This window comes from Prinia subflava, chromosome Z (assembly GCF_021018805.1).
Source record: "Prinia subflava isolate CZ2003 ecotype Zambia chromosome Z, Cam_Psub_1.2, whole genome shotgun sequence".
In the NCBI taxonomy this organism is placed as follows: domain Eukaryota; kingdom Metazoa; phylum Chordata; class Aves; order Passeriformes; family Cisticolidae; genus Prinia; species Prinia subflava.
In genome coordinates this window covers 52,670,632-52,686,909 of record NC_086283.1, presented here as the reverse complement: position 1 = coordinate 52,686,909, position 16,278 = coordinate 52,670,632, and the positions used below count along the sequence as shown (strand labels likewise).

The 16,278-nt window shown below is 35.4% G+C and overlaps 1 protein-coding gene across 1 annotated transcript in view; it reads left to right on the top strand.

The window, feature by feature from the left end:
• CNTNAP4 (contactin associated protein family member 4) overlaps positions 1-11,911 on the top strand; it is a 200,466-nt gene extending 188,555 nt beyond the window's left edge. Inside the window, exons 20-24 of the mRNA XM_063423036.1 lie at positions 646-779; positions 1,808-1,895; positions 7,423-7,641; positions 8,012-8,083; positions 11,084-11,911. Of these exons, the coding sequence (XP_063279106.1) occupies positions 646-779; positions 1,808-1,895; positions 7,423-7,641; positions 8,012-8,083; positions 11,084-11,277 (707 nt within the window). The 3' untranslated portion in view covers positions 11,278-11,911. The remainder of the gene's footprint in view (positions 1-645; positions 780-1,807; positions 1,896-7,422; positions 7,642-8,011; positions 8,084-11,083) is intronic.
• Positions 11,912-16,278: the final 4,367 nt, after the last annotated feature.

Below are 16,278 nucleotides of genomic sequence, written 5' to 3'. Positions count from 1 at the left end.
GAATAGCAGTATTGTCCTCCCTGTCATGTGACATGGAACACGTGTTGTTCATGGCTCTTCTGGGTCTGACATGGGCCTTGATTTCTGGAGCATGAGTAGAAAGTTGTGGTCCATCTGCAGCTGAGAGGGAATTTCTGACCAGGAAACTACATTGCATCTGTGTTCTCCTCTGAGCCGTTTGTGTGATTAGTTAACAATAAGGAATGGAAAGTGATCTAGGAGTTTGTACACTGCATTCTATTTAATTTTCAAATGATTAGGGGTTTACAGGACTGGACAGGTAAAATATTATTCAGGAATTATGACATATTTGGTAAGCCACAATTATGACAGTTACCAGACTGAGTCTTTCTCAGCCGAATTTTGAAATTAATTATAAAATTTCTGCACAAATTTTAACTCAATAATCAAATTTGAGACAGCTTTTGACTATTTTTGCCACTATATCCTGCTTCCGACATTGCTATTACTCATTCTGTTGCCTTTAATTTCTCACTTATGTCCATTTCTCATGGTTAAGTCCTTAAACAAATCAAGCATTTGTTTTCCCCTTGAAGTACCCCTGTACTGTGCAGAGCAGTATATGATCTGTACTGCTTATAGTGTATGTAGTGCACTACACCTTTGCCCTCTTTATCCTTGCAGGAAGTTTACAGGTTAGGTACAAGCTAGATAGCCATCAAGACCCTGATGTCTTCAGCATCAGTTTCAAAAGCATGGCTGATGGACAGCTACAACACGTGAAGATTAATAGAGAGGAGGAAACGCTCTTTGTAGAGGTAACTCTGTTTGGGAGGAGGGCGGGAAAGGTGGATCATCATAAAAAAGTAGACAAGCAAAATGAAGTAAATACAACAAGGCAATTAGCCCCAAATAAAGTGTGCCTTAATATCTCAAGTAATCAAAGCAAAGTTAACACTTTCATGATGCATAGTCAAAATTAATGTTAGCCAGTCTCTTTGATGATAATTTTGTTTTTTTCAAAAGGTCAATATCACCTCATACTTTTATGTGAAAATGCAGTTGATTGTTTGATGGTTAAATTTTCAAAATTTGGTAAATGTGAATGACTGCTGTTGTTTGTTTCAGGTCTTGCATTTTCATTTTTTGATTTAAATTATGCATTAAACTACAGTACAAATATATTACCACCTAGATAATAATTTAAATCTGTTTTTGAAACTTTTTTGGCCTCTTTTATATCATCAAAGGAATGTAGCTATTAAGGAGGATATTTTGTGGGGCTTTTTGGAAATTTCATGATAAAATAGAAACATATATTTTTAATAGTTAATACTAACATGCAAAAATTCTTGTGGTTTTTTTTTTTTAATTTTAAATTCAAAATACCTGTATGTTACAATTTAGTATTTTGAGGCTAGAACTTGGGTTTGTAATGGTACTTGACTTGAAGTTGTTTTAGAGGTATCCTAAGAGGCAGAGTATTTACAATATAAAATTTGATCTTTATGGAGTTAAATATTGAATACCTTTTTAAAATGAAAAGAGGCTTTTTCATATTCTTAAAGGTTTGCTATTTTTATTCATCTTAGAGTAAAAAAGAAGGAATCAGCCAAATCAATAAGAAAAATAAAGGCTTATTAAGTGGGATGCTTAAGAATATCAGTTATAATCAGTGATCTGAGGAAGCTGATAATCTATTTCCTGATGAGTTTTTACGCTATAAATAACATATTCTTCCCTCATACCCTCTTATTTTTAGCCTTGATCTTACCTACTTTTTTTAAAATATTGAATACAGTCTCTTCCATTATTCTACTTTGTTCCTCACTCTATCATTCTATAGGTTAACCAGAAGGAAAGAATGAAGTTCATTCTGTCTTCAGGCATAGAATTGAATGCAATCAAGTCTCTCACACTTGGCAAGATTTTAGGTAAGTGGAACACTGCAGCGTTTTCTAAACCTGCAAGGTTTTCTGAAACATGGATCAAAATGTCATCCTGGAGCATGAAAAATAATAAGACGAATGCCATTGAAAGACATTTGTTGTTGTGGATTTACTTAGAGTCACAATCAAGGTAGAAACTTCACTCTTGTTGAAATACAGATATAATCACAAATAAGTGCTTCCTGAAAAAATGGTCAAGTGGGTTCCATTAAAAATAATTGTACACTTCTCTCTCATTTTGCAATCAAGCATTAAGAAACATAACCTTGTTTTCTATTCTGGAGAAAAAACAAATCAAATTGAAATGGTACACAAAGATGATATAATACTATTAATCACGTATTGTACTTGAAAAACTTCCTGTGATTAGATTTTGATGCAAACAGTGAAGAATATGGTAATGTAAGTCAAATATTTGTTGGAGATTCTTTGTCTCATGATGGTTCTTCAGAATCTTTTTCTCTGCAATAATGATCAAAATGAAATTTATCTATCCACAGTGACCATTTTTTTTTAATATTCTTAAAAGAAAGTAGATATTCTTAAAAGAAAGTAGCAATAGCCTGGACTAAAATTCTCAAAACCTTGTTATTTTCCTACCTTTCACATTGGTAAAACCCAATGATAGAGGAAGATATGGTGCTGGTGCAAATTGAAAGGATATTTCTCTTCCCTCTGAAGCAATTTCATAGAATCAGAATGTTTTGGATTGAAAAGGTCATGTAAAAGATGACGTAGTAAAAGATGATGTAAAAGACCATGTAGTTCCAGTATCCCTGCTGTGTGCTGGAACCCCTTCCTCCAGGCCAGGTCATTCAAAGCTTCATCCAATGGCCTTGAATACTTCCCTTGCCTGCTTCCTTAGGCAATCTGTTCCAGTGTCTGTCACCCATACAGCATAGAATTTCTTCCTTATTTCCAGGTTAAATCTACAGTTCAGTTTAAAGCCATTCCTCTCTATCCTATTACTACATGCACATTTCAAAAGTCACTCTTCAGCTTTCTTGTAGCCTCCTTTAGGTACTGGAAAGCAGCTATAAAATCACCTTGGAGACTTCTCCAGGCTTGAACAACCCCAACTTTCTCAGTCTTTGTAGGAGAGCTGCTCCAGTACTTTGATTATCTTCGCTGTCCTTCTCTAGACTTGCTCTAACAAGTCCATGCCTTTTCTGTGCTGGGGACCCCAGAACTGGACGCAGTGTTACAGCTGGGGTCTCACCAAAGCAGATGAGAACTGCAGAGTCACCTCCCTTGCTCTGCTGGCCTCAGTGCTTTGGATGCAGCCTTGAATCATGGAATGGCCTGGATTGGAAGAGACCTTAAAGATCATCTCATTCCACCCCCACTATGACAGGCAGGAGCCTATGATAGACTAGGTTTGTCAGAGCTGCACCCAACTTGGCCCTGAACAGTCCCAGAATACAAAATGGCTTTTGGGCTGCAAGTGCACATTGCTGGCCCATGTTGTGCTTCTTGTCCACCAATGCCCCCTGGTCCTTCTCTTCAGGGCTGCTCTCAATCCATTCACCCCCCAGTCTGTATTGATATTGGGGGTTGCCCAAATCCAGGAGCATGACTTTGCACTTGCCATTGCTGAATTTCCTGAGATTTCCTGATACCAGTCCTCAAGCTTGTCAATGTCCCTGTAGGTGGCATTCAGTCTCCCAGGTGTGTCAGCTGAACCATTCAGTTTAGTGTCACCCACAGACTTTCTTCAGATGCACTCAGTCCTACTGTTCATGTCATTAGAGAAGATATGGAACAGAAATGGTGTCAGAAGAGCACCACCTGTCACCAATCCCTATTAAGATATTAAACTGTTGCATGCAAATATTTGGATAAGGAGATCCAGAAAATTCTTTGTCTGTCAAATAGGTGGTTGTTGTTCTCAATTATGAGAGTGTTATCTAGAAAACATAGGAAAATAATTTTAAATGTATAATAACACGCATACAGTGATAGTTATTTTTATGAGAACAATTACCAAATGCTAAATAGCTTAAAACGTATTGAAGAAATTTAGAAACTATGTTTCTAGACCATTTAAAAAATGAATTATTGTTTAGTTACCATTAGAAGAATCTCAGTGTAGCTGATTTGTTTTCTTACTGAAAAACTAAGTACCTCTAACACAAACAGAAACATATACTTTTGAAATGTAGATTTTATATATAAAACTCACACTCCAGAAAAGAACTTGTGTGTAGATGTGCATAGAAAATAGAAAAGAGAGTGATCACTTAAGCATAACTTTAAAGCAATATTAGATAAAATATAAACTACTACAAGAAAATTTTTACAAATATTTCCAACTTTACAATCTGATGATAAAATTGAATCAGGAACATATAATATTTTCAAGTGTGGTGGTCTATTGTGATCACACTCAAGTAAAGTTAATACCACAGTGACCAGTATAGAATAAAAGCTTATATTATATTTATTATAAAATATCATATGAAAACTTACTTCAATTTACTTAAAAATGCACTCAATGAAATTTATGGAAATGTACATTTTTAGACTAATAGTCTATTGCTGTTTTGACTGGGATCAATATTGTCTCTTCCAAAGAGCCATACAGCTACATAAATTCAGAGGTGGGATTCTTCAGTTATATGATGTCTTTGCAATGACACAGCGGTGCAAAAACACAGAGTTACAATGACCTCTGGGGCACTCAGCCCAATTTGTCTCAGAATCTGTCCTGGAGAAAGCATGTGTCTCTCCCCCTCTCAAAGGAGAGTTATTATTTCTTTTAGATATCTGATTGCTTTTGGTTCTGATTGTGTGAAGTCCTCTCTAGAGACTGAGGAACACTTCATGAAGGCAGAGGAAAAAGTAATGAGTATTTATTGCAGTGAAGAGGTCTAAACATAAAGAGCTAACAAAACATGAAATCATGTATTTCTTGTACTTGGAAATATTGTTCAGGAAAACCACAGAAAGAAGCTTTTTTAAAAAGGAATTATCTTCAGTTGGAGAAGTACTTTTCTGTGCTATTCTGCATTTGAACACGACTCAGTGTTTTTTTTCCAAACAAAACCTGTGCAGATTTCCTGGATCCTGGCAGATCCAGCCAGCTGGATCCTTGTTAGTCAATGAGACCTATTTAAGCAAGAATACTCAGAAAGCTGGCTGATGTCACTGCTAGGCCTCTCGCAGTGCTTTTTTCGGTGATGGAACCTGTACAAGTCCCAGTTGATTGGAAGCTCACTGATGTTGTCCCAGGTTTCAGTAAGGGTAAGAAAGCTGACTTGGGAAACTGCAGACCTGTCAGTCTCACTTCAGTGCCTGGTGTGATTATGGAGAAGATTATCCTGGAAGGCATTGAAAAACATCTGAAGGACAATGCAGCCATTTCAGGTCCATGAGAGGAAAATTTTGCTTACCAAACCAAATTTCCTTGTATGACAACATAACCAAACTCGTTGATCAAGTGGAAGCCAGTTGGTGCAATCTCTTCCAGTAAGTCTTTTGAAGCTGTCTCTCTCAGAATCCTTCTGGAAAAAATGTCCAGCCCACAGCTGGATAAACATATCCTTGGTGGGTGAGCAGCTGGCTCACAAGTCAGGCACAAAGAGTTGCAGTGAATGGGGTGACATCAGACTGGTGACCTGTCACTTGTGGGGTTCCACAGCCCAACATCCTCAACCCTGTGCTCTTCAACATCTTAATAAATGACTAGGGTGCAGAACTTGAAGGTGCGGTAAGTTTGACAATGATACTAAATTTAGAGGAATTGTTGACTCCCTTGAAGGCAGAAAGGCCCTGCAAAGAGACAGCAACAAATTAGAGGGCTGGACAGTTGCCAAATGTATGAAGTTGAACAAAGACAAGTTCCAGAATCTGTACCTGGATGTAAGAACATAATGGGGAATGAGAGGTTGGACTGCAGAAAGGGACCTGAGGGTCCTGGTCAATGATGTGTTCAACTTGTGAGTGGTTTTGAGTGTCGCTTTCAGTCAGTTAAATTTTACTTTAGTGGGAAAGTGGCTGATGGTGGTCTTCCCTAAGCCCTTTCACTTTTATCATCAAGATTGCCTGATCCAATATAAAGCTTTACTTTATTCCAGCAATATTTTCTAGTTAAGGAGCCAGGTGAAATCAAAGGATGTAAAATACTTCCTTTCCTATTATACATAGATTCAGTTTAATAAATGATTCATATAGGAACTAAAAAATAACAGAAACTACTCTCCTCTTGAGGTTTTCAATCTGACTCATATTTGGAGGTATATGTTTTTATCACAGAGGGTTTGTGAAAATGTTTTCTTGCCACTTCACTGTTAATTTTTCTCTTAAAACATCCCATCCAAGCAGATCCTTCAGTGCCTAGAGATAGATATTGAAAACAGCTGTAAAGAGACAGCTTAACAGCCAATATCTCATGTAATCCATCAGTGTAGGTGAGGAGACTTTTGTCTATCATCCATCTATCTTGTAGTCTGTCATCACTGCAATAAGCAGAGATTAGTGGATGAAAATGCTACTCTGCTATTTTGCAACATTCTACCTGAACACATTATCCCATTTTTTGCTATTAACCTAAATTTTATCGAGGAATGCACTGCAAAACTTAAAATCATTATGGTAGTTATTGTAAAGATCATAAGTTCATTTGTGGGTTCCAGGAAAAGTTAGAAGTGAAAATTAATTAGGTGAAATTCCCATTTTATTTCCAAATTTATTTCCCTTATGAGTCCTCTTTTTATAACTAGTAATTCCAGAGTTTTTGCCTAAATTAGTACTGTCAGAGTAAACAAACTGTTTGTTTTCCACATCAAAAGTGGTGCATTAGTGAGTATTACCTGGTGAATTAACAGAGTTCTAACATGCACGGCACTTGTCACATGCATTCAGAAAGGCAACTTAAGAGAAAAAGAGAGGAGGTATCTTTTTTTTTTTCCCCTTCCTCTTTGTAGTACCAATAACAGTATCATGTTTTAAAATGTGTAATAATTGAAACACTCACTTATTTTTAAGAAAATATCTTGGTGGATTTCCAGGATTTGAGGATCTGAGATCTTCAGGGCTTTTGTTTTGACAGACTTGATGGTGCAGGAATGGAGTAGATACATGAGTTTATGGAATTAATATGTTCCAAAAAGATTAATTTATGAGAAGAAATCCAATAAAATGCATTTTTCTGGAATTCATTCCTCAGTCTTATATTTTTTGCAGAATGAAAAAATGTTGCATTTTAATTTAAATACTTTATTTACAATAGAAACTTTTTGCTTTGGAACTTGCTATACGAATTTAGAAGCATTTCTCTCAACAGATTAGCAACTGTCATCTGTTAAAAAAAAAGGGGGGAGGGGGAGTTTGAATGTATCTAACTGTCTTTTCAATAAAGTCAGACAAGAAAGGGGTTCAGTGAATCTACATATGTTGCTGCAATTCAAATATACTCAGAGGAACACAGGTTAATTATTCATTTATTCTTCTGACACTTTATTTTGTACATTTGCGCTGTGATTAATTGTCTTCTGTTCCTTTTGATTAACAGAAAACAGTGAAGTAGATGAGGAGACTATGAAGGCAAACTCTCAGGGGTTTGTTGGCTGTCTATCTTCAGTGCAGTTCAACCACATTGCTCCTTTGAAGGCTGCACTGCACCAAAGCAGCTCAGCCCCTGTCATTGTAAAAGGACGTTTCACCGAATCCAGCTGTGGAACTTTAACTGGAGCTGACTCGACATCAAGTGAAACAACCCATTCATTTGCAGGTAGCATATGGTTATCACTTGTTCTGATCTCTGAAGCAAAATCCAAATAGAATACTCATGACCTGAATCACAACTGACTTTTTATTTTTCCATGCGGGTTAACATCTCAGGAGTAGTTTGTAAATAATTCTCATTTATATGTAATTGCTTTCTAGCCTTTCTCTTTTCATCTGAATGTTTGCCTTTTTCTTTTTATCTCTGCAAAGTGTCATCTACATCGATGTTCTGTTTATGCTTACTGACCCATACTACTGCCACTGTACCATATTGTAAATGAACTGTAACAGTGTGAAAATTTCTTTTAAAAAATCGTCTTCTATTTGTCTGTCATTTTCTTTTTTTCTTCTTTTTTTCTTTTTTTCTGCTACAGATCACTCTGGACCAATAGATGAGGGAAAGCCCTTAGCTAATGCAATCAGAAGTGACTCTGCAGTTATTGGAGGTAATAGGGACTGTAACAAACCCACAGGAATCTCTTTTTTCTAACTGTAAATCTGTCAGTGATGAAGTGAGGTCAGTTTAGCCTTGTGTGCATGAAGAAACTAGTAAAAACTCTTCATTCTACTACAGTTAGTAGATAGACAAAATTCAAGCATTCTTTTAAAATACAATGGATGACACTCCCTTATTACATAAATAATGCCGTATTTCCGTATGTTGAAGCATTCTGCTGAAAAACCATGTAGTAAGGACAGAATTTCAACCTGCATGATACTGGTGTCTGCGACTTTAAAAAGTACTTGGATTTGTTGTGTAAAAAGCATATATTTAAGAAAGAACCATAATTTCTTCCTGACTTTGCCAAAAAAATTACGTTTTGCTACAAAGTCAAGTTTTAAATCTTCTTTAATAAATCTGAACAACAAAGATTTTTGCTTGAGAATATAAAGTTTAACACTGCTTTAATCAATACTCTGGCAGCCTGAGGAAATTTCATTCTGGTTCCCTGTTGGGAAGGCAATGTATTCTTTGAAAGACTTTCATTTGCATTGATTTACAGCTTAAAATGCATGTTAAAATAATAATAATAAAAATAGGTACTGTTGGTTTGAAATACAATCTCTTCATTTTCTTCCTATTTCTTTTGGGCCTTTTAATCAGCTCAAATAGAACTACAAATGACCATTCATAAACTTTTTTAAAAATACCTTTTTCTTTTTTTTTTTTTTTTTAATGAGAGGAATAGGGGAAGAATCATGTAGAATTCAGTTACTTCTGAAGTGAATGTGGTGATAGTCCCTGTCAGAACAAATAGAGCATAAAGCTTAGGATAGATGTGTCTGCTTAAACTACAGGACTGATAATCAGGATATACAGGTTCTATCACAGTACCTTTCTGGATGATTGTCCTTAAGATCCATCTCATGTGAATCCTATGTGAAGATTCAAATGGATATTTATATGAAAACTACCTGTTCTGTCTCTTTAGCAGAAAGGAGGAGTGAGACAGTTCGGGGTTGGAGACCCTCATAAGAAACTGAACTCCTTTTACCAGTATTGAAGCAAGTATATGTCTCTGTCAGCTCAAATTTTCTTTCAGGGCATAGTATCTTCTCCTGTGACAATCATCCTCTGTGAGAATTTCTAGGAGTATTTCTTCTTTTGGGAGGAAGCAAGGAAACAAAACTTGTTTTCACTCATAAAGATGATGTTTTTGCAGTATAATTCTGTTTCCATTTGCATAGATACTTTGACAGAAAGGGCAGTGGGATGAAAAGGTCATCCTATCTGTGTTTTAAATTCTGAAAAGATTGACTTTCTAAGAGTTTTTAAAGGCTCAGTAGACAAAGGAATAGTTGAATAAAACTGTTCAGGCTTTTCATTGAAGTTAAAATTGTTTAGGTCTGTGAATGGTTGAGTTAGGATAAGAACCTGCAGTCACTTTTGTGTCTTCCATTTAAACAATGACCTGCTATGGTCAGTGCATGCAAAAGCACACTGCATGACCACTGACCTTTAAGAGAGTAGTACCAAAGATACTAATAGGAGATTATTAAGCCTAAAAGCTTCCCTGCTTGTAAAGTCATACTTATGTCTGTGTAATTTTATCCACACCAATTGAGAATTTTACCACTGATTTCAAGAAAGGTCAGAATTTAAAAATGTTTTCTGAGTTTTTATATGTCTAGCTTTGTCAAAACCTGCTTTGCTGTTTCAAAAGATTAATATTGTTTTACCTAAGTATCTGTACATAAAGATCACTATGTACTAGAAAACTAGTGTGGGTGGGGATTTTTAAGTGTGCTAACAGCAATGTAATTCTTTAACTTCAAGCTATAATAGTTACAATCCTTTTAAGATAATAACAATACCATTTTTTTGTTATTAAACACATTTGGGGAATTTGCACTCACAATTTTTCTACTGCCTATGTTTCTTTCAAAGTCAAAACAAAGCAAACTGCAACATTCAGGAAAATTTAAGTTTAAACACCCTTAAATTGATATAGCTGAGAATGGTATTAGTTCAGCTACTTCAGACAAAACAAGTTTATAGAAAAATCCTTAGACGGAGAATCTACAGTGATTGAAATAAAATAATGTAAGTTCTAGTTAATATAAATAAAACCATAATTTACTTAGATTGCAAAGTCCATTTCAGAGATGGATCTACTGTGTTAAAACCTTTATATTCCTACAGTGATGGATGGCTGCTCATAGTAGAGATCAATAAAATTGTAATGTGCTGAATTTTGGATGCTGTGGTTTTATCTACAGTGCTAAGGGGCTAGGTATTTTTATGCTTCTTGCAGTGATGACCAAGTTGTGCAACAGCCTGTTTCTTTGTCTACTCTAACTGAGCCACTGCATACAACTGTCATCCAGACTGTTAGTGCTGTTTCCATCCCAACAGCCTAGTCCTATTTTCTGCCTCTTTGACAAACATGATCCATTTCCCTTCTGTTTCACATCTCAAATTCCTCTCCTGCCCGTCCTCTGACTCATGAAGCTAAGGTCCTAAGACCATTATGGAAGGATGAATGAGAAAGAGAGGAGATGTGCTGGCAGTTTGTAAGGTCTTGCTTACCTCTGTGACAAGTATCTCACCTTACTGTTCCTTATCTGCAGTGGCTTGAGTTCCCAAACCAGGAGGGTCTAGGACTTGATAGTGAAGGAGGAAAAGAAGCCCTCTCATCAAAAATACCCTAAGGCCCCTAGGGATTTTCCATTCAAAAATTTCAGAAATTATAATGATCTGTTATTATTATTATTATTATTATTATTATTATTATTATTATTATGCAAAATTTCAAAACAATCAACATGAAATGCTAGGATGCTGTTTCTGATTTGAAAGCAGTTATGTCTTCTCATTACTCAGGCTTTCCTCTAAGCCCTTCCATTATGTGATGTAGTCATTCTTTCTTTGTCCTGCTCTCTGGCTTACATATTATTATCTGTCTGTCCTTTCTCATTACTGTTTTTCTCTTTTCTTCTTATAGGTGTGATAGCAGTTGTCATATTCATCCTACTTTGCATCACGGCCATAGCCATACGTATTTATAAAAAAAAAGTCATATACTCAAAAAATGAGGCAAAAGGATCTGAAAATGAAGACAGTGCTGAATCTGCATTGAAAAGTGAGCTCAGCATGCAAAACACAGCCAACGAAAATCAAAAGGAATACTTCTTCTGATTGTCATTAATGATTTAATCTAATATAATAATGTGACAGTCTGACTTTCTTGCTAAGCCAGGGGGCTCTCACTGGACAGAAAAAATTCTTGCACACTACTCTAAATGCAATGGATTTGAGACTTACTATATTCAATATGTTCAGTCTCAGTGATTGCTGTAGCAGGCCTCTTCAAATTACATGCATTCCTTAGCTATTATACCGTAAATGCATTTTATGTAACAGTGAATTAGATATTGTAACCAATTTCATTGTTGGTAGTTTCCGACTGTTCAAATGTGACCTTCTACAAATGAAGTTTAATGTACACACTGAATATGATTTTTGAATGGGAAAATTGTTATGAATTTATTCCTATCCTTTTCTTTAAAATTTGATTGATGATTTTTGTTCAAGGTAAAAGGTAGATTCTAATACTTTGTGTTACTAAAGAAATTCTGCTGTGCTGCATTATGGTGATCCGTCTTACTTCCTCAAACTGAAAATGCCTTTTGAGCTGCTGTTGGCTTTTGTCAGCATCTGCTTGTGAGCCATGGAATTTGATGTCCAGAACAAATTGTATTTATTTCCCCTGGGATGTGACTGATATCTTCATTATCCCTTCCTTTTGGTGGGCTTAGCAGAACTGAAGGGTGTACAGTGTGTTGAAATATTTTAAAATCTCTTTTGCAGTAGATTTTCACTTACGGTCAGGTGATGGCACCAAGACACTCATGCACATTATGGGCATTTTGAATAAAACTAGGGATAAAAAGGCAAGACCTTTGCTTGGAAAGATCAAGTAAAAGACTAACAATAATAATTTATCAAGAGTGAAAACACCAAAAGATGATCAAGCTTACTGTCCCTGGAAATTAGTGTTGATGCTTCTGTCAAGAAATAATGCTCAGTGCACTATCTGGGATGCATTCTCTTGAACTGTTGTATCTATGATCTGCTTCAGACCTCAAGACTAATTTTTTCTAAGTTATAGGAAATTATAGAAAATACAGAAATTACACAGTGCATGAACATGAACTACATGAACAATACTACATGAACACTTTTGTTCTGCACTCTTAATATACCTCTGTGAGATAAGGTCTGATTACACCACACAAAAATTAAACAGATGCTTACTGTGCTGACAGAGGAAATGAAAGCTAACTATGCTATGTTGTACAAACAAATTGTTAGATAGGAAGGCTAGGTTTAAATTGTGTAAAAAGAAGATTGTAAGGTCACTTTAGACACCATAGGGTATCTGAAATACCTGTGTGGCCTGATGTGATTGTCATGGATTCTACAGAAGGTATGTGTCTCTTCCAAGAGACATACAGGAATTGGGTAGAAGGCATCATAAAAAGGCATTAAATGTCAATGTTTAGGTAATTGACTCACACAAAGCATTTTGTATTTCCCCAGTCAGATGACTGGATCTAGAGAAAACTAAAGCTTGGATCTGAGAAAACAAACAGGATTTCAAACAAACCTTGCAGACTTGAGTCTGAAATTTAATTATCTTCCAGAATTGATTTATATCTACTCCCATTGAAAGCAATGAGAACAGTCATTGTTTTTCTATTCAAAGAATCAAAGCTAGACCCTATATTGTGAAGTTTAGAAAATGTTTATCATAGGTGCCCAACATCATTATAAACACATGGAAAACTGACATGGTATGCCAAAACCTTTAATATATAAATTTATTTACATAAACGGTAATTGTAAATATAAATATCCAGCAGATATTTTTCTTTAAAACTTATTTTCTTCCATCAGTCTTTACTTTCTATTTTCAGAATTCTACCATTCCTTTCTACGTCCTTCTATACAGATTTACTTAATTTCTAGGAAAAATTTATTTCCCTTTTTTGGGTGCCTGGGTGCTCTGCAGTCGTAAATTGCTCAGATTAACATGTAGTGCTTTCTTGTTTTCATTTTTTGAAATTTCATTTGCATCTCTGATAGACTAATCAGGCTGAGGATGCCAGATCAAGAACTGTATCCATGTGGTGGATTTGATACAGTTTGCTGCATGATAAGAGGTCTCCTTTAGGGAGACCAGAGTACTGGACTATTCCCAGTAAGTGACAAAAATATCCTGTTTGTGGATGGGGAGTGGTGCAGGTAAAAGCCTCACTTGAGTCGCGACAAGAAGACTTTGAATTATTAAGTTTACTGCTTTGAACCTTCTCATCTACCTATTTTGAAGTAAAAATTATGACTCCTTTTTGAGGTTGTAACCTAAATTGCATTAAATTCAAGAGGAGCCCTTCCATGGACTTCTCTGAAACCAAAGCCTCAGCATTTCAGGAGGTACGTGCCCTGAAACACATCCTGTGAGCAGGGGTACGTCCCAGTCAACTCCATTTTTTTTATCATGGGATGTAGTAACAATGTGGGACAAAACCTACAAGACAGTGATTATAGTAGACCAAAGGTGGTATTTTGATTGAATAATAAAAGACAGATTGTCTGTTATCTTAACTCTCATGTGAGAGTTGCTTCTATAAACCTAGTAAGGCCTAACGTTTACCCACAACAGGACAAGTTGGAAGAATGTAAACCTAACTTTTCAATCACTTGCTCTCAGTTTTATTGCCTTGTAAAGTTTTATTGTGTGTCTCCACGGAGAGAAAGTTCTCTTTCCTTACTTTGTTTAGTTCCAAATGAATATTTTCTTTCCCTATTCCTCAGAATTTTTAAAAGGAGCAGGAAGGGAAAAGCTTAGTAAAATCCCTATTTTACAGACTAGCTAAGAAGATAGAGAAGGATAAAAATGCCTGTATGAGTGGCACATTATTTCATTCAAAGTCTTCTTTTAAGGCATTTTATTTTGTGAAGGGTTCTAAGAGGGAAAAGATATATGGATTTTGCTGAATGAACATCTGTAGATTTGTAGAATAAATCGTGTCTCCCTGAAGATGCAAATGCCCATTTTCATCTGTAGAACAGTGATCATGTTTGTCACCTTAATCTAAAATATACATGTTTGAAATCAATGAAGCAGCATTTTTCATTACTTGCTGCATTTCTATGGGGATAAAAAAATGGTGGCACCGAAGTGCGCTAAAACGTCATACAACATTGTGCTGTCCCTTTTTTGATTCTCTATTCCACTGTGTGACTTCTCACCTCACTGTTAATAAAGACTTTTTAAAATAAAGTGAGGAAAATATTTTTTAAAAGAATTTGTATTAAAAAAGTTTTAAATTGACGACAATATACTGATTTTTTTTTTCAACAGTAAATATATGTAGAAGTGCACATAATATATTGGTGAGTGTGGTTATTTATAGGTATTTCAGAGCACTGATGGGACAAATTTGCAATGCACTGACACATTTTCCATGGCAAATATATTTTTTCTTAAGCACGTCAGAAAATAAATAGCAGCATGTATGCTGATACATTTTTAAAGCTTTGTGTGGGCTCTAGCTACAAAGGGCTTATAATTATTTATGTACTCAACATTTAGTGTATAAATATGATTTAGTTAGGTTTTGGGAAAATATTTTCCAATGCATCCAGTGTTGTGTAAATGAAGAATATGTTATAAACCAAGTGCACAACTTAACATGAAATGTAGTCACAGTCAAAATAAATTTACAATACTATTCATGGCAATGATGTACAAGGAAAAAGGCATGTAAAAGACAAAGGTCCTTTAAGGAGTCATCTGCAGAAATTTAGAACATGCAGCTATTGCAAGTTAGCAGAGGACTGAAAAGAAAATATCCTTTCGAAATAAAATTCATTACCTTTAGAAGTGATTGTAGTCATTTACACTCAAGCCAGACATATAGCTGTATAAGCTGCGTGATGCTACATGAAAAGAATGTTCTTTGTAACAGATATAAATATTTCCAAAGTCAGAAAACCTAATTCTGAAAAAGCTTGGGCCCTTGTCTCTGAATAAAATGCACATTCTCTGAAGTAAATAGGCAGAAATGTGACATAATTTTTTAGCAAATTAGGCACCTATTTAATTCTGGAGCCAAAACTATGATAATTGCATAGTGTTTCTGATCATTTAATGAGATTGCATTATCAAGAAGGAAGAAAAGTAAAAAATCTTAGAGAAATGAAAGCTGACTGAAAAGATACATGTGTAAAGGTATGGAAGTAGTTTCAGTGTTGGGGTTTTTTTAAGTGCACACAACAACATGCTTAAAAGAATACGGAACAGAAAGGATGTGCCCTTTGAACTTACTCTTTTTAAAACCTTCTTCTGGGACCTTTTGGTGGTGGTGGTAAGGAAAGAAGGATTAAATGAGTTTGAGTACAGAAATTCTGAAGCTGCTAATTTGAGAAACAGAAACAAAACCACATAAACTCTGTTTTGCTAAGAAATCATAATCATCTTTATTTGTGAAGGACTGTCTGAAAAGTAATTTTTGACAAAAACTGGCACTGTTATTTGGATGCATTCCCCAAACCTCCTAATCTTTGCTCTTCCTATTTCTAAGAATCAGATATCACAATATCATTGCACAGATGGATGCCCTTATATCAAACACTGACATAAACTTGTCAGTTAAATTCGTATGAATTTCTGTTGTATGATGAAATATTGAATAAATCTGAATAAATCATTCCTAAAACCCTTATTAAATAGAATAGTAAATCCACATAAAAATCAACTTCAGCCTATGAGGAAAAGTGTGTGTACACACATGCAAACACACAAGCATGTAGATGAGCTACATGTAGTCAGTGCTGAGTCTTTAAATTTTATAATTTTCTTTGTATTATGTTAAATATTGGAAAAACATCCAGAATTCAGAACCATTCTCCCCACACTTACTACATTTGGAAATATTCAAACCATTTCAAGAAATCATTGAGATTTTTAAGGTTTTTTCAAGGGGGCTAAAAATAAGACCTTGAAGTTTCCTCCAGGACTGTAAGAGGTAGACAACCAGACTGCTAATAGAAAAGCTTGCAACATCCCTCACACAAAGACAGGGCTTTTTTTTTTCCTTTTTAAGTTGTTTTTTAGTTATGTCTAGGGCTTAA